The sequence below is a fragment of the Sodiomyces alkalinus genome (assembly GCF_003711515.1).
Source record: "Sodiomyces alkalinus F11 unplaced genomic scaffold SODALscaffold_1, whole genome shotgun sequence".
Classification (NCBI taxonomy): domain Eukaryota; kingdom Fungi; phylum Ascomycota; class Sordariomycetes; order Glomerellales; family Plectosphaerellaceae; genus Sodiomyces; species Sodiomyces alkalinus.
In genome coordinates, this window is record NW_021167079.1 from 1,326,554 (window position 1) to 1,347,385 (window position 20,832).

Consider the following 20,832-nt stretch of genomic DNA (forward strand, 5'->3'; position numbering starts at 1 on the left):
GCGGGCGTTGAAGCGCTGGCCATATAGTCACGTACTGTCACCAGGCATTACCTGTTCTCCTTCAGTTGTTCTTTGTACTATATTAGTATCTCGCGTTCAAAAAAAAAATTGTAGTTTATTTTCCCAACCGTTTTCGTCCATGGCGCCGCACATTTCCCTGGCTACCTGTGCACCGAGTAAATACGGAGCATCCTATGTATCTTCATGGGATGGGACTATGATGAGGGGGCGAACCATGGATGCCGCAACTTCGAAATCATGGGAGATGTGGAAAGAGAACATGGATTCGGCCGGACACGTTGCGTGGATGTGGTATTCTGTCTTGGCCTTCCTCTCGGGCTGTTCACGGTAGAGAAGGGGTCAACGATGGGCTGGTTGGTCTAGGGACAGAAGAAGCCCTCTGCCATCCTTCGCTCTTCCACCATCTTGTCATCTCTTCTACGGTCGTTGTGAGACTCTCCGGGGTGTTCGGAAATGGCGGAGGGGGTGTCAAGGGCAATTATATCAGGTTGCCGGAGTTTTGTGTAGCACATGGCTTAGGGTGGACTGTTTGCACCTGTCCGTCATAAGATGAAAAGAGCCCCATATTGCTCAACTGGGGAAGAATAACAGATGTATTGAACGCATCTGTGAGGTAACTGAGAAGTCGTCGTTATGGGAATAAGTGCGTCGCGGTTTGAGAATGAGAGATGGCGAAAGACCTGGGGCCAGGTAAAACCACGGGAGATTCACGACTCTGAGAGGGCCATCTACGTGACGTTGGCTACTTATACGTGTCGTCCTTGGTGCTCTTCCCGCAAAGTGAATACGAGTGTGGTCTGTACGAAGAAATTCCGCCACGGCTCGCCAACTCGATGTAGAAATATATGGCTACTCTCCCGTGACAGCAGTCGAATTAAGTCGCGGAGTAAAGGGAACCTGGGGAATTAATGGTTTGCTCTGCGTCAGGTAGAGGGTAGGATGGAAGGAAAGAAGAATACTCTGATGCTGAACATGCAGCATAAGATGGGACTTGGGCTCTTTTATTTGCTCTTAGGTGCCACTTTGCAAGAGATGAGAAGTAAAAAAAAAAAAAAAAAAAAAAAAAAAAAGGAGAGAACATAGGAGAGATTGTCGCTTTCGAATGTTTTCTGTAAATAGAGGACTCCGTCTTTGCGACCGCTGGGCATGAATCCAAGTGCCGGCAGGAGACCTAAGATACCTTACATAGACGCACCGGGACATTCGTGCTCTGCTCCCCCAGTATGGCCGGAATGAGACAGCACAAATCTGGGTGACTCTTTTATAGCTGATTCTCGCCCGAGCCTAAGTCTTATAGCAATTAATAAGAAACTGATGTCTTTGAAAAATAAGGTTGTATATAGCAGGTTTTAACTAAGATGAGAAGGCAAGTGTAGTTTTAGACACCTTGGCCCGGACTCGCCCATTCCGCCCTGCATTCGATGTAACCTCCTGTTTCGCCATAATTGTGTGGTGGTTTATTATGGGCATGGCTTTTGAAGTGTCAGATTCAGGACAGCTCGTAGCTAAGACAGTTATTGCTACGCTACTCGCAAAACGAGGTCAACGTAAGGAGAATATAGTCGAAGGGCGGCGCTTTGAGAGGCGAGATTCAAGCATGAACAAGGCGAGACAAACAAATAAAGAACACCAGAGAACCGAAATTCGCATACTGCGTTCATCGTGCAGCAATCTGGTTACTGGTACTAAGGCCAAGGGGCAGGTGTCAGGGGCAGAGTTGGGGGATATCCTGTGAAACGCTGATCCGCCCATAATAGCCCCGTGTTTGCTGGTCGACCGTACGTCTGGGACTGAGCCCATGAACCCCTGGCCTCCATGAGGGAAGCATAAATATGACCGGAATGACCGGAGTCACAACCTTCCATGGAGGTCGCGTCGCAAGGGCTATGGTTCTTACCCAGGAAAATGATTTGGCGAGCTCGTTGGGCAGACCGACAGCGGACGACCCCTTGGGATACGTACTCCGTTCCGCACGGGGGCTATAGACGGCGCGGCTACAGTGCTGTACGTGGACGTGGCTGCAGGACGGCTTGGAAGTCGGGTGTCAAAACAAGGGATGCTATTTTGGGAAATCACCGAGTGACCCTTGCCCCAGACTCCAGTCTCACTGCATGCATCCGCATATCTTTGATTAAAAAGTGGTCGTGTGCATGTCCCTTCATTTGCCAGTGCCTACCTAAGGTAGGGAGAAGGATGCGTGTGATTTGGGGCATTTTGTTTGCGGCACAGCGTGGCACAGCGTGGCACAACTTCTACTATTGTTCTTGTAGGATGGGTCGCCGACAACGGCACAGACATCGGAAGGACTGGTAGTATGTACCGAGGTATATGTACTGATACTGGACACGTTTTCACACTACCCGTTGTGGGGTGACGTTGTGATGCAGTCGTGCGAGGTGTTGACGTTTCCCGGCGTCGTGCGATGTGCCAGAAAGGAGGGGGAGGGGCAATTCGGGGTATTTTCAAATGCAGACATGGACAATCGACGCATGGTCTGATCATGGGGCCGTTATTACTACAATTAAGAACTAACCTTCACAGAAGGGGTGGAGTAATTACGAGTATCATGGGGTCGGAGTAAAATGCCGATGCATCAGCTGAAAACTGCGCCCATCCTTCAGGGACGGGATGGAAGAGAACCGATGTCGGGGAACCGATAAAGGCGGCACTCAAATAAGGCTGCCTGAACCAGCCTGTTTTATGCAACTCAGAGCTGCAACCTGCACCCGTTCTTCCACCCCGTGAGGCGATTCGTAGCCGAGGCGAACCAAAGAAATAACCCTGCCAGTGAAACTCTAGCTACCAGTGATGGTGGTGGTTGAAGTGTTGCCAGTGAGAGCAAGGACAAAGTAATTACTAAGGTACGGAGACATGTTTATATCAGGCACCCGTCGGTTTGGCACGGAATCTAGATAAAATGCTTGATGACCTACCTCAAGCTGTTTCTGGTAATCTCGGAGGCACCAGGTCAAATAATTGGCAATGGACAAACACGGAGTAAGAGCAGAGCCCCCAATCAAACATTGGACCAAGGCAGAAGATGCTTGATTATGTATGTACATACGCTCGGCGAAAGGCCACGCGGTTTCTTAAATTAGACCACCGGTAATTGGTAATTGTGCGGCCCACCGAAGATAGCGCCAAGTCAACGGTGGCTTGCTATCTCCTTGTCGATCAACGCTCCTCCTGTCCGATGTTACCGGAGGAGGCTTTTCACAAATCATCCGTTCGATTTTCGCAGTTTACCCAGCCAGGACTGGCCCAGACTGACTCGGCTCGAATTTGAACTTGTTGGCAGTACGAATGAATATTGGAGAAGTATGTGCCGAATGTGATTTAACCAGCATTTATTATCCCGTACCAATCCCTTCCCGTTGCTCGTTTTATTATTTCGTTCTTCGCTGGTCTTTGTCTCTTGTCCTGCAAACTTCAAATAGTCCTCTTGTTCCTATTTTAATTTGTCCTTTTCTTGGTACTGCAGCCCACTCTACGAAGTAATTACTTCAGCATACAACGTAATTAGGCAACAGGGAGCATGAAGTTGATCTAGGGATTCTGAAACAAACTGTCTAACACCAGAAACAAGGGGGCTCCGCAACCCCCCCCCCCAACATAACCCAAGCTTTTTTCATCTTCTTTTTCTCCCCACGAGCCCGAGGTCGCCACCCTGACCCTTCTGCCCACCACCTAAGACAGGGATTGCTTATTTCATATCGCACATATCCCTGTCTTTGCCGACTCGTACCCACAGCTTCGAGAATCACTTTCGAAAAAACTCGAGGGCAATAAGGCAGGAGCACTCTCTCTCCGGTCCACCCCCGTTGTTTCTTGTTTGCCGTGCCCCTTTCTCCTTCCTCGACGAAGCACACGAAACTCGCAGGCATCTTTGTTCCCCTCCCATGACGCTTTCTCCGTGAAACACACCCACTACCTAATTATCACATCTATTAAAAGAGCCCTGCCCTCGAGCCTTCCCGCCCGCGAATCCCGTTTTTGCCCAATATGTCCAACCCAACCCCCGCCCAAGAAGAATTCAACAGACTAGTTGCCAACAGCGCGAGAGATCCCATCCGAGTCCACCCTGAAGACAGAGCAGACTACTCCCGCGAGCGCACCAGCGTCGACGTCAGCGAAGAAGACGCCTATCGCGCCTCCCAGATCGACAACGCCATGCGTACCCCCACCCTCGACCAAGGCCTCAAGCTGCCTCCGGCCACTTTCGACGCCGGCCGCACCACCGGAGTCAAAGGCGTCATCGCCGACGCCCGCAGCTACGAGGAAGCCAAGAAAGTCTCCTTCATCAGCCGTGCCAAGTCTACCGTGCGCAAGTCCATCTTTGGCCTCGACGGGGCTCAACATTCTGCTTCCCGCAACTCCAGCGAGGACGACGGCAACGCCAGCGATTCGCCGAGCGAGGAGGCTTTCCTGCAGCAATGGCGCGAGAGCCGGAGACGCGAATTGGAGAGGGACGGGAACAAGGCGGTACGAAACAGGAGGACAAGCCCGAGCGTGAGGGTGTATGGCAGACTGGACGAGGTCGATGCGCTGGGCTACCTCGACGCCATTGAGAAGGTCAGCCGCGACACTGTCGTCGTCGTCTTCGTCTACGATCCCGATGTATGTCTTTTCCTTCCTCGGTCGCATCTAACACCACAATCCCTTCTTTCTTCCCCCCCCCCCCTCCTCTTTCACATACACTGGCGCCATTTCCTTGCTACGTACTAACAATTTGTCCGCAGTGCGATGTGTCATCGGAGATACAGGCCGCGATGAGTCCGCTCGTGAGGAACCATAACACCGTCCACTTTGTCAAGGTACATTACCTCGACATCGAATTCGACAATGCCGCCGTGCCATCAATTTTGGCGTACCGGAACCAAGGCGACATCTTTGCCAATCTCACCGGCATCATCGAGATGATCCCCGACGATGAACCCTTTGGCACGCAAACCCTAATGAGGCTCTTCCAGCAATACGGCATTCTATGAAAGCGTTACCTCTGCTGTTCATCATGTTCCTTCCCCTCATGCTTCGGCTGCCTCGAGAGGCTGTGCTATACGACCACCACACCCTTCCCCTCTCTCTAAAGCTTGCCCGTACGGCTCTCCCAACGTCTTCACTTGACGACTGAGGCGTTTTCATCTGCGTTTTGTTCCGGTTCTTCTTACCCACGATACCCCGCCTCGCGGCCCTTCTTTACGCCTGTCGCCCGGTTTCGTCACCGGCATAACATAGGCAAGTGGGCATTGGTGAACCTGGGCTCTTTTCCTTTATCAAGGTCACCAGCGTCGGATGGCCAATACCCCAAGATAATACTGTTTTGACGCGTGCCGATATGCATGCTTTTTGCGGTTCTGTGGACGGGGCCTGTTTTGCTTTTACGGTTTGCAAGCTTAAGGTTATGCAGGATACGAAGACACGGTTTTCACTTTCTTTTGGTGAATTATACAGAGAAGGCGAGAGACATTGCTTAGCCCTGTCTGGAGTTGGGTATCCCAACGCTTTTTGGACTGGGCTGGATTCTTGCCCTGGGTGCTATGAAAACCGGGGACCCGGAAATCAGACCCGTGCCAGGGCTCGTCCTGACCTTCGGGGACACGCATATATACGGAGGCATCGCATTGCTGTATGATACCTTGGGTTGGAGGGGTTTTCGGCATTAATTTACTTACTATCGGCAGGGCTGCCGGCTTTAATGGACACACCTTGCTGCCCGCTCTTCCTCGTTTTCTCACTGTCTTCTTGCAATGCCAGCATACGGAGTACTTCGTAATATGCGGTTTATCTAACAGGGACTCTCGGGCGGGACAGCTACCCAGGTGTCAAGTCTAAGGTACCTACCTAAGGTAGGCACATTGTACCCTGAAGTTTTACGACCCCGCCATCACAGCGAGAGGGGGGCATACCCTCCCTTATCGATAAGGCACTATGATGCCATCGAAGTGTGGCACAAAAGGTAGTAGGTACGAAGTCGAGTCATCTTCGACTCTCAATTATTACTGAATGTCTCTTGCTTGGTATCGAAAGACAAGTATTCATCTATCAAACAACAAAATGTATTTGAGTGTTTAATATATTCTCCCGGTATCTAATAGATGCCCAAGGCGAATACAACGTGTTTCGGAGATCCATCTGAACCATTGGGCTCTGGGGGTTGGATGTTGGGTACACTATAACCACCAAGTTGCGCGCCTAATAAGGTAGCCCAAAAACCATCCCTCCACGCACAGGTACGTACCTTTAGCAGCAAGGCAGGACTCCGTATCCGTATATCTACACGTCTACGCCAGAATTCATATATTAGTCTATTCTTCTCACAGAAATTATAATAAATATCCGTTGCCTACTCCACGAATTTACCTAGTCTACGGATACGTCCTCCATAAGGGCAGGTTGGTGACCACTTCCATCGTCATATTGACCGGCTGTTTATCCCTGTACGAGGTGCCCCACCAAAGTTACGGTAGGTAACTCCAATGTTAGATCACATGTCCAGCGATTCTGCAGGTACTGTCCAGCCAAGAGGGTGGGTGGTACTGGTAACTTCACGTCCACCTCGATGTTTCAAAATTACCCGACTGAACATTGAACCCTAAACCTTCTCTTCTTCTGTTGGTTCCGAGAATTCTCTTCTCATAGGCACTTCAAGCTCACACAGAGATACGTATTTTCAAAGTTACTAGATATGGCAAAGATCCAGCGATTATATCAGTTAATGTATCTAAATCACGTACGGAGATAAGGTTCACGGCGACGGGCGGCAAGCTTTCGCGGGGATGGCGGCAACCCCCCCCACAACAATACCCACCTGTGTACCGACGGAGTATTCAAGTGCGGATACGGAGTACAGAGTACATAGGTATCCTAGCCATAAGGAGTTCCTGCCTTATTGCTCCATTCCTGCTTCACTGTTCCTTATCTCCAAACAACCCCGCGTGACAACATGTCGAGTACGGCCCAGAAAGGTGGGCAGTCAACGGAGGTAGGTACCTTAAGCGAGTCACTTCGATGAATGATGAAATCGTATCTCTCCGTCCTCTCTTCCTCCCTACCTTATTCTAAAAGCCAGTCGAGGCCAAAGACGAACGACAACCAACGTACCAGGCAGCAGCCGCCACCCCTCCCGTTATCCCAAAGCTCTAGCCCGACCCAGAGTGCCATACCCCGCCCTACAGCAGGCTCACTCATCAGATCAGGCGGCAGGTTTAACCTGTCCATCAGACACGACAGACGACCAGAAACCACTCCGCGATCATACCTTCCTAAATCACCGTATTTGGGTGAAAACTTTCTCTGTAATATACCTACATGGGAAGGTTCTCTTCTACAAACTTTAAGTTACCCCTTCCACGACCTTCGCCTCCACAGTAAGTCTTCGTCCAGTAAGCCCAGGCCACACTTTGAAAGCCGGCTGACGGAGGGGGCGGCTCGGTCCAAGTCATTTTCCACCAAAAGCCTCAAAGACAACGAGGTTCCTTGTTCCCTTCAGGCCAATAACTTGTTGGTTGGGGTTGGTTCTACGCCTCTCTCGTGTTGTTCAAAGGTCTATATTCTACGATTTCTCTCCCTCTGTTCGCCTAAAAAGCCTAAAGTCCTCCTTTGTCCAGTTTACTCGATCCACTATCCTCAACCGATATTCGTGCTCACCCCATCCGTGTCAACTCGATTTCCCCTTCGTTCTATAATTTCCCATCCTGGTCGGTCTGTCGAGCATTTTCTCGACTGATCTTCCCGTCCAGAACTCCATCCTCGCGCTCTCCGGCTCTTTCCCCTGTCGATGCTCTCCCGAACTGGAGGGATGACGTGATATCTACCAGACTGACATTTGGTATCTCGTGATGGAAGAGCAGAAGCTTTCTGCTCAACATTTCGAACCTGACAGTTCCGACCCGGCCGACAAGCAGCTTCAACCTTTGAGCCAGTCTTCACTGTCGTCCTCAGAGCTGACCCTTCGATTCCCCCGACCGCAGGGCAACCGACAGCTAGCTAGCTGGATAGCCTCCAGTCATTCTGATATCATGACTCCTTCCGCCGACCCTTACGGTGATGCCACCGCCTCTCTGTCAGAATCAACCTTTGAGTTCATCCACACAGACGACGAGAGTCAGGATGGGCCTGCTTCCGAGTCCCTCGATTCGTTCGACGACAGCCGAGCCGATGACGTTCATAGTCTTGCTGGTACTGAGCAGTCGGCGGATGACTTGGAGACAGACTCAGAGATCGAATTCAATAACCAAGAAACACGAGAAGAAGAGGAGGATGAAGTAGCGGAAGAAGAACAAGAAGCCCGCAATAACTCGCAGGTTTATGCGGAAGAGAGCCTGAGTAGTCCCTCTACTCCTGCGAGTGCCTCCATTATCGACCCTACAACCAATACTCCTTCATTTCTCGACCCTACGCTTGCTCCGTCACGGGGAGCCTCGGCATCTCAAGATCCCAAACATGTTTCCGACGAAGAAGACCTCGCTCGCCAGAATGACACTCCGAATATTTCTTGGCCACCCTTTGCCACTGTCCACCAGCGCATGGACGAAGAATACTTGCTCATCAAAAAGCCACTTCGTATCATGTATGTCGGCAGTCCGACGGCACAAGAAGATATCGTCAAAAAAATGGCCTCTGCACTCACAGCACCCTCTGGTCCCGGCTCTTCTCAGTTGGACGAGGCAGAGTTTAGGAGGACCCATATCAAAGTTGAGCGCTGCACATTGGCCCAGGAGACAGCCTATATGTCGACGCATGGTGTGATTGAGACAATGATCTTCATCACTGTCGACGGCGAGAGAACCTACAGCACTTTGGCACACCGGAGAAACTTTCATGTCACGTCTCACTGGACGGTGCCCGATTTCGCCGTTTTCTATGCCTCGCAGGAGGATGACGCCATTGCCGGGGAAACGCGAGATGCTGCTTGGCTATTCATGAAGCAGCACTGTGTGCCCTGCATCCTTATATCCGACCCCCAGCTCTGCCTCCTGCCTGTAAACGTCTGGAGCAAATACATAGACGGACGTGCCATCCACCGCCGTCTCTTTAGTAGCCACAACCGTCAAACAGGGCGCTTACCCGTCGATTTGACCTCTTTCTTGAACGTCGATTCCGGTAAGCTAAACCGCAACCTTGCATATTTGGCCCGCCGATACTCGCGGAAGAGGGAAGAAAAACCTGGCGAGAGTGAAATCGAGGGACTTTGCGCACATGCAAGCAAGGCAGCTCGAGAGATATGGAGATATATGCTCGACCGATGTCCCGTGGTAAGCACATACGTGCTCATCCATTTGCTTCTTTTTGGGCTCACGGCGGTCGTATGTTACGGCGTCTCCCGGGTTTCCTTGGTCGCGCCTCCGATACCCGCCCCCGGTGCAGTGCACCAGCCCCTGACCTCGCCACCCCCGGTTGCCAGCACCGCTATCTACCCCGACTCAACCATGACCAGCAACCTGACGTCGACGACGATGGTTGATATTCCTCGCGCCAACGCTTCCCCAACCAACTTGGCTCTCGCTCCTTTCCCGAGCTTCTTTTCCGAAAGCGTAACCGGCTCTCAGGAGTCAACGGTCTGCTCTGCCGAGGTCCATGGACGCAACGAAATCCTGGTGAAAATTCCACTGAGCACGAAGACGACCTGGCTCGCGAAGGACTCCATTAGTATTGACGTACTTCGCGGTGGCAGGCTTGTCAAGACCAAGTTCTCGTCCATCGACGAGGGCCTCTTAATTGAGATTCCGATGAGTGAGGCATATGGTCCGATTTCCGTAACAGTCGTCACTACCCGAAAACCAAAAGTCAATGAGACGTTCGAGGTTGACTTTGGCAAGAGCATTATTGAAGAGGTAGTCGACTTTGGACGGTTTCTCGTCGACAGGGTGTCCGACGTAGCCGGCGGAGTCGCGAAGGCTGCGGACCGAGTCAGGGACAAAGCCAGGGATACAGCCAGCGAGACGCCGGAGCTGGTCCTCTCCCTTAGACACTCGCTGCTGAAGAAGCTCACAGACTTGCCAGAGCGGGTCAGGGCAGAGACATCCGTGACGGTGGATTACCTCAAAAACGCATGGAGCAACAGTAACCTGATGCCCAAACAATGGCGGCGGATTCAGGACGAGACCTCACGGCACATGGAAGATTACTCGGATCAGGTGAGGCTGTCCGTCCTCAAGGCGCAGATCGCATCACATCTCGGGTGGCTGCGGCTGCAAGGGAAGCACGAAGAGTACAACCTGTACCGGGAGAAGGCCAAGGCATACTTGGCCGACAAATACTCGGAGGCCGTCAAGGCTCGACAGGTGCGGCATAGAACGGACGCCAAGACGAGCTCTGAGAGTGGTTGCCGCTCGTGGCGATGGTCCAGGAAATGTTGGCTTGGAGACAAGTAGTGGTACGAAACGATTTAGGTCGCATGCTTGTCAGGATGCAATGGATTATGGTTATGGGAGACGAACAAGGGACAGGGAATTGGGCACAGCAGGTGGCGTTTGGAGGGAACTGTTTGCGTTCGGAACACATTTTACCTTTGCCTTCTCTATTTCTCTTCTGGTTCTATCTCTGTTAGGGGACTCTGCTGTTTAGCCTTCTCTACTGTCCTTGTCTCTCTTAAGTCGATCGTTGTTCGTCAGAATACTTTCTGGTCCATTCTCCATTCTCTTCAAACAACACGTTATCGTTCACGCCGTCGACTGTACTTGGAATGACGGTAGGAGACAACGAAGAGGAAGAGGGCATGAATAAGGTAGGCAGCTGCAGTAGACCCAAAGGTCCTGTCAGAGAATCGGGGTTGGAGCAAAAGAGAAATGGAGTAAGGAGACACTTAATGGCAGATTCCATCGGGACCACAAAAGTATCGAGCTCATGACACGGAGTAACAAGCGAATTCAAAAATGGAATAATGTATAATAGCTGCTACTTTGCAGTATGATGCCTCTCTCAAACGCGATTCCCTTTTTTTTTTTTTTTTTTTTGGATTATTCTCATCGGAAGTACAGAGTAATTAATAAGTATCGGGACCAGTACCTAGGGGCCCACTTTCTTGGAAAAGGGGCACGTGGGGCTGGTGCTGGAGGCTTGATACGGAGTACATAGGTAATTACTGTACTTCGTGCTGCGACGGGCTACCTGTTATAGGTCATTGTCAGAGCGGGGTGGGAAAATACGAACAACAGAAAGGAAGGAAAAAGAACAAAAAATCACAACTACTTGGGAGCGCTCACTTCACAGCTCACACATCATTACTATTATTCCAAGCTACTTCTTCAAGCCTATACAGTAAGTTCCTGACCCCTTTTCCCATGTTGTTTGGTTCAGAGTCGGTATGCCACCATCAGGAGGTTTCAGGCGTCGTGCCTTTTGCGGCTCCAAGCTGTGGCTGATGTTTGCCCACCCCGCCTTTTATTACTTTTCTTTACTCGAGGAGGGGGGGAGAGGGGCAAAGCGCACAAGGCAGGGGCGGCCCGACTGAATGATTAGGCGACAGGCGGAGGGAGGCAGCGAACATGTGGGAACCAGCAACTCTTGACTGACTCTTTTTTTTTTTTAATCTTGTCCTCCCTCTTGTCTTTCTATCAGCTGAGCATTTAGTAGTACTTCTGTCGGCCGAACCTAACCTTTTACATTTACCTACCTTATCGTCCCGCCATTTTTCTCTTGCGACATTTTCATCAACATGTCTGCTGCCGAAGCCACCGAACCCAAGGTCGAGGAGACCACGGCCCCTGCGCCTGAGGTACGATTACCCATGTCTCCTCTCCGTCCAGCAATCACTGCATGCATGCTATAGTTTACCCGGTATCGCGGGGCATGAAATACATTGGAAAAATGAAGCTAACACTCTACTCTCTTCCACACTCAGGCCACCGAGACCAAGACCGATGCCCCTGCCCCTGCCGATGCCGATAAGCCCGTCACCCAGTCGGCGGTCTTCTCCATGTTCGGCGGCGGTGCGAAGAAGGAAAAGAAGGTCGAGGACGAGGATCGCGGTGACAACTCGGGCAGCAATAAGGCCCAGCGTGAGGCTGCTGCCGCTGCTGCCGACGAGAAGAAGGAGGGCGGCGTACGTTCCATGCACCAACCCCGTTCTGCCTGTGTGAATGGCCCTTCCCCGTGCGTTGTTGCGGCGCGCTGACCAGTACATGCTACGCCACTCTCCCCGCCATGCAGGATGAGGAAGCCCCCGAAGAAGCGGAGGATGTCCACTTCGAGCCTGTCGTCAAGCTCACCGAGCAGGTCGAGGTCCGTACCAACGAGGAATCCGAGGAGCAGCTGTTCAAGATGCGGGCCAAGCTGTTCAAGTTTGTCAAGGAGTCGAGCGAATGGAAGGAGCGTGGCACGGGCGACGTCCGCCTGTTGAAACACAAGGAGAATGGAAAGACTCGCCTTGTCATGCGTCGGGACAAGACGCTCAAGGTCTGCGCCAACCACTACAGTATGTCTGGCACAAAAAAAAAGAAGAAGAAGAAGAAACACGGGGCCGCCAAATTCCCTTTCCTGCGGCCATTCTTTGTGGCTCTACCGTCCCGAGCTGGTGGGCCGACGGTTTTACGAGAAAGAATGATGGTCTTGCTAACCGTTTGCTGTAGTTGTTCCCGAGATGAAGCTTTCTCCCAATGTCGGCTCTGACCGCAGCTGGGTCTGGAACGCTGCCGCCGATGTCAGTGAGGGCGAAGCCGAGGCCGTCACCCTGGCCATCCGCTTTGCCAACTCGGAGAGTAAGCCTTCGCCACACCCCCGATCTGAGCGTCTGTCGACGAGAGAGGATTGTTAGCTGACTGGCCATGTGATGTGTTACAGATGCCAACCTCTTCAAGGACTCTTTCCTCAAGGCCCAGAAGGAGAACGAGGAGGTGTTCAAGAAAGCCCAAGACGAGTCCTCTTAATTTGACTATATCAATGTCTTGAGTCCGGACAAGCAAACGGACTTCGACTATGTCTCACCCTATATCACCCCTCCCCTTAGCAAAACACAGCACATAGCGTACATACTTGACATTTGGTCCTAGGATCGATGTCTTAACGGCGCATAGTTCCCCATTACCCCTGATCCCACTACACGAAACATGATAGCGCGAATCATGAAAGGAAAAGAAGAGTAGAGAGAATCTGATGAGAGTTGAAGCACTGTACAGGGCAGGGGAGGCAGATGGAGTGAGCCGAGTTGGATGGACTGGTCTTCGTGGCCGCAGAAGGTGGAGGAGAGCTTGAGAAGGGTTTCGCGACTGGCATCGGGGCTAGACCATTGCAGCGCAAGTACCTACCTTCGAAGTGCTGGAATTCCCATCATCTCCTCAAAAGTGCCGACTTGCTTGTAGGCCAGATCAACAAAAGACTCTGATTCCCATTCCCCTAATTCAAAACCGGCCATGCGAGTCATGAAAATATCGGCGACGTTACTCCGCTGGCATATATGTAAGGTAATGAGTGCAGTTAAGACAGAGAACTTCTACGGCTGCTTCGCTGCAGGAACAAAGTCGCAGAGGTATTCATCTGTAAGTGCTTTCGTGAACTTAGGAGTCAAGTTGGACTGTGTATATAAGGAGACGATAATATTGTTACTTCTCTCTTCCTGTTAATTTTCACTCGCTTCAATATATGGTGGAGTTTTGTCGTTATGGTATAACAATTCGGCAGGTACTTTACTTCGTACGAGATACCTCGTGCATAGATACCTTAGGTAAGGTACCTACCTGTAAGGTACCTACCTGTAAGGTACTATAACCGTGCGCCCTCCCTTGCCTTGGCCTTAATAAGCATTGGAGTTCGAACATGACCGCATACATCAGGGCAGACCAGATTTCGTCCTCTCAGTTCAGAACACCCCCCTCCAACCATCTCTACCTCACGTATCACTAGCCGATGACGATTCAGCGATTCACCAGGCGACGTTAAAGAGCCACTACTTGTGTTCCGACCCTCGCCGTAGAATCCACTGCCGAACCACCGACGAAGCGACTGACCGACCGATCAATTGCGCCGCCGAGTATCAATCGAAATATAGTATAAACACCAAGCTGCATAGACTGTGGTTTATCCACAAGGTGTAAGAGGAGGAAGGCAAGATGATTGTCGAGGTAGGTTGTTTTGGTTCTTACTGCGCTGTCATCACGATGTCTACCTTGGTTTGCGTCGGCTTCTTGACTTCTTCTGCACCTCCCCGAGCCGCGACGTGCCTTGTCCAACCCGGCCGGCATGGAGGGGTGGTTCCTTTTTTCAATGAACTCCCCAGAGGTGAACGAAAGCGCAAAGAGAGGTGAAAGAGAAAAGGGAAACCTTTCCCTGGGGGGCAGCGCTGCTTGATCGATCCTCTGGGCTTTCACAGCGCGTGGCACCATGGCCTGCCCTTCTACTACCATCTTGCATTGCTGTTCTACCCGTCTTATTCCTACTCCCACTTGTACCACGACCTGGGACCCTGAATTCCCTCTGCTCTTCGTGGAGATATTGATCCCAAACTACCTGACATCCCGGAACAACCCACACTTCGTTGTGCTTCTCGTTCAATACCATCCCCATTGCCTCTACGCTCATACAGGATGCGGGCTAAGACGAAACTAAATCCCCAGCGCAAAGTCAGACTGGTCACCGACCAAAATATCCTGTAGGTGCTCCCTCGATCGCGATGCGCGGTGGCCTTGTTGCCCATGGGTTGGGCGAGTGCGAGTGCTACGGTATACGGGGCCGGCCTGTTGGGGCAAAGGCTGACGCGAGAGAAAAAAATCGACTCGAAATTCCAGTCCGGAACGACCACAGCAGGTAGAGGGCTTTCCTATGCGCAAATGGTCGGTTTCACTCTATGTCCTCGACGAGAATGGAGATCAGCATCCGGCCGACTGCTTCCAGCGCGTCACCTACAACCTTCACCCCTCGTTTGAGAACCCGGTCCAGAGTATGCTATGCTTTCTCCCCTTGTATCCCTGGCGCATGTCCTTTTCCCACTTCCGCGACCGAAAAGAGAACGGCGAATTATCGATATATGGTGCGACATGCTGACGTGCACGCGTGTTTGCGCCGTTACAGCCTTCACCAAGCCGCCATTTACCTGCGAAAACGAAGGATGGGGTGAATTTGAGATGTCAATTGACTGCTACACCACAGAGAAGTCGAAGCAGAGCATCCCGCACGACCTCAACTTCCAGTCCAACCACTACGAGAACGACCACACTGTTACCTTCAAGAACCCCAGCCAAGCCCTACAGCAGATCCTGCGCGAGACGGGACCCTTGCCTAGTGACGAGGACCGTGTGAAGCGCAAGGGCACCGCGGGACCTAAAAAGCCCAACCAAAAATACGACTACGAGAAGATCGCGGACGGTCTCGGAAAGTTGAAGGAGGACGACCTCCTGCATGTCATCCAGCTTATTAATGATAATCGCACGGAAGATATGTATATTAAAACTGATGTCGAGTGTACGTCTTGCGCGCCTCCTCCCCCCGCCACCCCCCGGTTTGGTTATTTGACGAGGACCTTGGAGGACCTTGGAAGCAATACTGACGGTGTCAATGCCATGCCTCGTTTGATAGCGGGCGAGTTCTCAATCGACCTGTACTCCATGTCGGACTCGCTCACCAAAATGCTCTGGGACCATTTGGTACGTTTGTGGTTTTGTTTTCTCCGTTGTCCTTCCTGGCACCTTACCGATTACCGGCGTTTTTCGATGGCCTCGAGGTCCCCAAAGGGTTTACTTTTACTTTTGCCTGCTGACTGTCCACCGCTGCTCTAGACCAAGAAGGGCATGATCAGCTAACTGCCATTTCGCCCTGGCTGCATAGGGCAGAGGGCAGACCCCTACAATGACTGATGGCAGTAAAGGACGGCGAGTTGTCTTGGCAGCTGTAACGAGACGGAGGGAACGGGGTGCAGGCCCGTTCCTTCAAGAGCTCCAGGACTTTTGTGGGATTGCGCTTGGCGTTTGGGTTTTTCTGTCCGGAATCCCCATGCGAGGGTGGCTGCTGCCTTGCTGCGTCGCCGCTGCATCCTCCACCGTGTGTTCAACGGGACGTGTGTGTGTGTGTTGGCTAAGTTTGGAATGGGATGGGTGGCCGAGGAGAAATCGGAGTCTGTTTATAGCATGATTAAGAAGTACGACAAGCACTCATGTAGCCATCATCTACCCTGTTCTGTCGACTCTGCGCAGAGCTTATAGTTCTTATCAGGACTATTTTCCATAAGGATGCCACGGTAACAAGCCGTAAAGTAGCAGGAGGGAGATGACGAGAAGAATATCACCAGATGTGGTCGGCGGCGAGAAAAGGGGGTTGCGATGGGATTGAATGTATTCCATTATTACCATTATCCGCTCCCATTTCCCACTTTGTTTTCTTCGAACCGTCGCGTTGAATCAGGGAGATAAGATATACTTGTGTGCAAGTTGAGGAGATATGGATTGAGACATGTCCTTCTTTTTGTTCGTCCCCCATTGCTGAAGCGAAAAAGAAAAACTGAAATACAAAAAGAAGAAGAAAATATGTTCCCTCTGACGCCACCGCGGAGCTTCAACGCCATTTGTAATAACACTGAAGTCAAAGTACACCAAATCAATCGGTACGGTTGTGCTTCTTGAACTTTTCAAGGGAAAGGCGGGTTGTCCATAACGGGGAACTGCGGATCCATCGCCATGTACTCGAGGAGATCGACGCCACCGACGTTGAGGCCCTCGGCCGTCATGGCGATGCCTCCGTTTTCCATGTTCTGGAAGAATGCCGGGCCGGGAGGCAGGTACCACATCTCCGTGTTCGGGTTACCCCAGTCGGTGACGTCCATGATGTTCTCGACCGAGGACGGGTTGTCGAGTGGTGCAGCGGGCGTTGACGGGTTGAAACCCGACGCTGCACCCGACGGGTAAGGGAAAGAGCCGGCGGTGAGGTCGAAGGGGGTGGCCGATATGTTGCCGCTGGCGTCTACTAGGTGGGAATACAGTCGTTAGTTGCCAGTCTGCAAAGATTGGCGTGCATGAGGAAGCGGAGGAAAGGGGCAAAAAAGAAGAAAAAAGGGAAAAAAAAAAGGACGTGTAACACAGTAGGGAGAAAACATACCTTGAGTGAGGCCCTCGCGGAGCCGGCTAGCATGGGCACTCCAATTCTGCCCGTCACCATTGGCGCCCTGTCCATTGAGACCGCCGCCATGGGCCATGCCGGCCTGCTGCGGGTCGGGACTGCGGGCGTCAGCCGAGTGGCCGAGAAGCGGTGCCTGGATGAACCGGTTCCGCAGCCGGCTGGTGAGCGAATCGAGCAGGTCGGCGAACCGGATGCCGAGGTGCACATCGTCGACGACGCAGTTCCGGAGCGCCTGCACCGTCGAGTCCATCAAGTCGATGCTGAGCTTGACGTCGGAACGCGGGGCCCCGAGGGCGAACGTCTTGAGTAGGAACATGGCGCCGCTGATGATGCGGAAATACGTCCGCACCGGGGCGTGCTTGAGGTAGTCGCCGGGGAGGAGACCTTCGACCACGGTCCTCAACAGGTTGCGGCAGCCGTCGACGACCTCCCTGATGTATTCCTGGTCTGTCGCCCCGAACCCGCCCAGCTGGCCGAGGGGCAGTTTCCCGAAGTAGTTCTGCGTCTGCGGCGACAGTTGCGCCGTGCTGATGGGGACTTGCCCACCCTGACCAGCCTGACCAGCCTGTGCCGAGTTCCCAGCATTGCTTGCTGATCGTTCCACGACGGCCTGCAGGGACAGGGAATTGACGTAGATCCGGACGTATTCGTATTCGATGCTGAGGATGTGCCGGATGAAGGGTGGGAGGCGAAAGCGCAAGAACTCCCTGTGCCAGTCTTCGAGGATGGGACGGAAGTCCTGCAAGTGCTCGGTGTACTTGCCGCTCTGGATGATGTTTTTCGTGTGTTGCCTGGAGCGGAAGAGTTTTTCGTTCCCCAGGTGCATGGCATTGCTGATGCCGGCCCAGCAATGAATGATCTGATCGTCCAGCTCGAGATCGGGAATGTAGTTGAACGCATTCGACAGCGACGACGGGTTGGTGCCTGGCGTCGTGCCTTCTCCTCCACCCTCTCTACCCGTTCCTCCTCCCCCTCCTCCTCCCCCTGCTCCTCCCCCTCCTCCCCCAGAACCCCCCGGGCGCTTTCGCGTCACGGCCGGGTCACTCCGCCGCAGCGCCTCGGGAACCATGTTCGTCCAACCCAGACGGCCAGCCAGCTGGGTCAGATAGATCAGCAGCAGCCGCTTGATGCGATTCGCGCGCTGACGGTACGTCTCCTCCTCGTACTCCGGCCGCGAGATGGCACCGTCGCGCAGCAGCTCGTCGATGTCGTCGAAGACGCCCAGCTCGTAGGCCAGACCCATGGCGGTGCTGAGCAGCATCCAGCACATGCGGTCGCTCCTCCATGCGGGCTCCAGCCAGCTCTCGATACGCCGGCCACCTATTCCGGCGGACAGCCGCTGGTTTCCGTTCTCGTCGGTACTGGCGAGGTCGCTGCCGTCGTAGGACGGTAGCATCAGTTCGTCGATGGCCTCATCGGGCGGGAAGTGCAGCGCCCGTGGGTGCCACTCGGTCAGGATCATCAGGGATTCGATCGTGCCGAGCGTGCGCAGGCTGCCCTTTCGGAGGCCGCGCCAGGGGGCAGTGCTGCTGGTCTGCGGGTCTTCCATGGAAGAGGCGCCGGCTGCCATGGCCACGAAGCCGCCACCGAAGGCTTCCTGGCCCCAGAGACACCGCTCGATCATGCCTCGCAGGTAGTTCCAGAGCTGCTCATGGATGGCATGCGACCTGCAGTGGCCGCCGGTGCCAGACATGCGCCGGTAGCGTGACGCGATGGTGAGAAGGGTGACGGTCAGGATGGGTTCCTCGGTCAGGAGGGTGAGATGAGATGCCGGGGTGCGGAAGGTTGGTGGGGAAATAGGAGTCAAGGGAGAAAGGTATTCGTAGTAGCTGATCGTGTAAGTAAAAGAGAAGAAAAAAAAAAGAAAAGAAAAAGAAGGGAAGGGGGGGGGGGGGGTACAGTGGACGAAAGGGCCCCGGTGAACATGGGCGGTAAAAGCTTACTAGTCAATATACTCAATGGCCTCGTGAGCCGTGAACCAGCCGGCTCGGACGAAGCGAAACCTGTTCCATGCCTTGATGGCATCGACGTAGCCCGGTTGGGCCGAGAGGTCGGGCTTCGCCAGCTCGGGATCTATGGGTTGCGGTTCGGCTTTGTGAATCGGCTCTGCCGGGGGTGGTGGGGCCGGCTTCATGGTCGCCGTAGGGCTGACAACCATGGGCTGTGATTGCGCCAAAGAAGCCAGAGAGGCGGCGCTCTCGTGGCGTTTGTGTGAAGGTAGGGAACTAAAAATGTGCGACGCGAGTCAGCAACAAGTTCAAGTTGTGCGACAGCGACAGCAGGTGTGGGAAAGGGAAAGGGAAAGGGAAAGGGAAAGGAAATGGAACCCCCCGTCTGGTTTACTGACTTATCGGTGGCGGCCTTGTAGAGCAAGTCGAGAGCGTCATGAGGCCCGTAGACTCCTCGACTCAGGACGTTTCGAGCTTCTCTGTTCTCCACCTGGGCGTTGGGCTCATCTTCGAGGACAAAGTCCCCGGCGTGGCTTGCCGTCGAAGCAGTCGGGGTGACGCCCCTACCGATACTACCACGACCGCTGCTGCGAGAGGTACCAGGGCGCGGCAGGGGTTTATCGCGCGTGACGGTCCCGCCCGGCGTCAGCGGCACGTCGCGGTAGAGACGGCGGTCCACGGCGGCGGGGCTGGGTTCGGCGGTGTGGAGTCGCTTCCGGCCGTTGCGGATGGTGTACTCGTCGACCTCCGGCTCCTCAAAGGTATCGGTTCCGTCCTCGTTCTTGCGCTTGCGACGGGTGGCGCTGAAGTAGCAGTCCTTGCTCTCTCGTCGGCATCGCACGCAGGGCGGATCATGGGGGTTGTCGACGCTGCCGAGGTCGCAGCGGACTTTGCGACGCCGGCAGGGAATGCATGCTTGGTAGACGCGCTTATGCTGGGTGGGCGGCTGAGATGTCTGAGAGGAGACCGAGCCGGAAGCCCTGGGTGCGGTAGTTGTTGAAGCGGAGGAGGCTGCGGCGGGAGGGACTGTGGTAGAGGCCGAGGCTGCTGATGGACTTGTATTGGTACCCCCTTGGGCGCCATATGCTGTCATTTTTTCGGCCGGCGACGGGATAATGGCAATAGGGTGGGCGGGTAGCGGGTACGAACGGCGGGTAGCGGTGGCACTTTTGGGAATAAGGGACAAAAAGGGCGATTGGGAGAGTGGACTGTGGGTGGGTTGCGGCGGGTTACGGCGGGCCCAGCGCTCGCTCACTCGCGGTACTCGACTTGTGAGATGCTAGGATTCAGTCGTTTGTAGAACATGAGACGCGAGATAATTGATGCCCAACGTTCAATGGTCAATGGGTCGATTCGCAAATCGGCGTCGGCTGTTCGGGGCCTGTTTGCGGTGATGATTGGGAATCATTTGTTGAGTCTTGAGTGGACGCGAGTCGAGTCTGGGGGGTTCGATCGGTTTGCACCGGGTTTATGGAGGGGTTGGGTTCGGCCTCTTTTTTGTTGTTGGGGCGGGGAGGAAGGAATCCCGATAATAAGGGGCAGTATCATGTGATGAGGCTGTGTTTAGCGGGGCGCGGGGTTGCTTATTGCTTACCCACCTTCCTATTTGGACCCTACTATTACCTAAGCGGACTAGAATTACCTCCAGGACTTTCATTTTACAGATACACACGAAAAACCCATCTCTGTACCAGGATAAAGCTATAATAATAGAATAAACATTATCTACGTAAGACGATATTCATCAAAGCCAACGCAGTCATGATGTACGGGCAGTACGCATACGAAACACTAGCTCGGTCTTAGTGGACAGCTTATCAAC

At 53.3% G+C, this 20,832-nt stretch overlaps 6 protein-coding genes across 6 annotated transcripts; 4 read left to right on the plus strand and 2 right to left on the minus strand.

Moving 5' to 3' along the window:
• Positions 1–2,603: 2,603 nt before the first annotated feature.
• Positions 2,604–3,712, plus strand: SODALDRAFT_354229 (hypothetical protein; the record flags this gene model as incomplete). The annotated part of the gene is made up of 8 exons (XM_028613703.1): positions 2,604–2,665; positions 2,733–2,762; positions 2,846–2,853; positions 2,961–2,988; positions 3,055–3,073; positions 3,160–3,247; positions 3,320–3,339; positions 3,674–3,712. 8 exons carry the CDS (start codon positions 2,604–2,606, stop codon positions 3,710–3,712), a joined length of 294 nt encoding a protein of 97 aa, XP_028469916.1.
• Positions 3,713–3,771: 59 nt separating this feature from the next.
• On the plus strand, positions 3,772–5,183 carry SODALDRAFT_7604 (phosducin). The gene is made up of 2 exons (XM_028615659.1): positions 3,772–4,638; positions 4,761–5,183. Exons 1-2 carry the CDS (start codon positions 4,024–4,026, stop codon positions 5,007–5,009), a joined length of 864 nt encoding a protein of 287 aa, XP_028469917.1. The 5' UTR covers positions 3,772–4,023; the 3' UTR covers positions 5,010–5,183.
• Positions 5,184–7,404: 2,221 nt separating this feature from the next.
• Positions 7,405–10,550, plus strand: SODALDRAFT_7627 (hypothetical protein). Its single transcript, XM_028615661.1, has one exon. It carries the CDS (start codon positions 7,860–7,862, stop codon positions 10,392–10,394), a length of 2,535 nt encoding a protein of 844 aa, XP_028469918.1. The 5' UTR covers positions 7,405–7,859; the 3' UTR covers positions 10,395–10,550.
• Positions 10,551–11,677: 1,127 nt separating this feature from the next.
• SODALDRAFT_335952 (hypothetical protein) lies at positions 11,678–15,752 on the plus strand (the record flags this gene model as incomplete). The annotated part of the gene is made up of 9 exons (XM_028612554.1): positions 11,678–11,737; positions 11,864–12,064; positions 12,172–12,436; positions 12,591–12,719; positions 12,802–12,877; positions 14,742–14,893; positions 15,025–15,414; positions 15,529–15,596; positions 15,729–15,752. 9 exons carry the CDS (start codon positions 11,678–11,680, stop codon positions 15,750–15,752), a joined length of 1,365 nt encoding a protein of 454 aa, XP_028469919.1.
• Positions 15,753–15,793: 41 nt separating this feature from the next.
• On the minus strand, positions 15,794–16,289 carry SODALDRAFT_354239 (hypothetical protein; the record flags this gene model as incomplete). The annotated part of the gene is made up of 2 exons (XM_028613704.1): positions 15,794–15,983; positions 16,186–16,289. The coding sequence occupies 2 exons, from the start codon at positions 16,287–16,289 to the stop codon at positions 15,794–15,796; spliced, it is 294 nt and encodes a 97-aa protein (XP_028469920.1).
• A 284-nt stretch (positions 16,290–16,573) lies between these two features.
• Positions 16,574–20,468, minus strand: SODALDRAFT_303160 (hypothetical protein; the record flags this gene model as incomplete). Its single annotated transcript, XM_028608946.1, has 4 exons — positions 19,409–20,468; positions 19,005–19,286; positions 17,041–18,890; positions 16,574–16,908 (listed from the first exon to the last, which is right to left on the minus strand). Exons 1-4 carry the CDS (start codon positions 20,101–20,103, stop codon positions 16,574–16,576), a joined length of 3,162 nt encoding a protein of 1,053 aa, XP_028469921.1. The 5' UTR covers positions 20,104–20,468.
• Between the last annotated feature and the right edge of the window lie 364 nt (positions 20,469–20,832).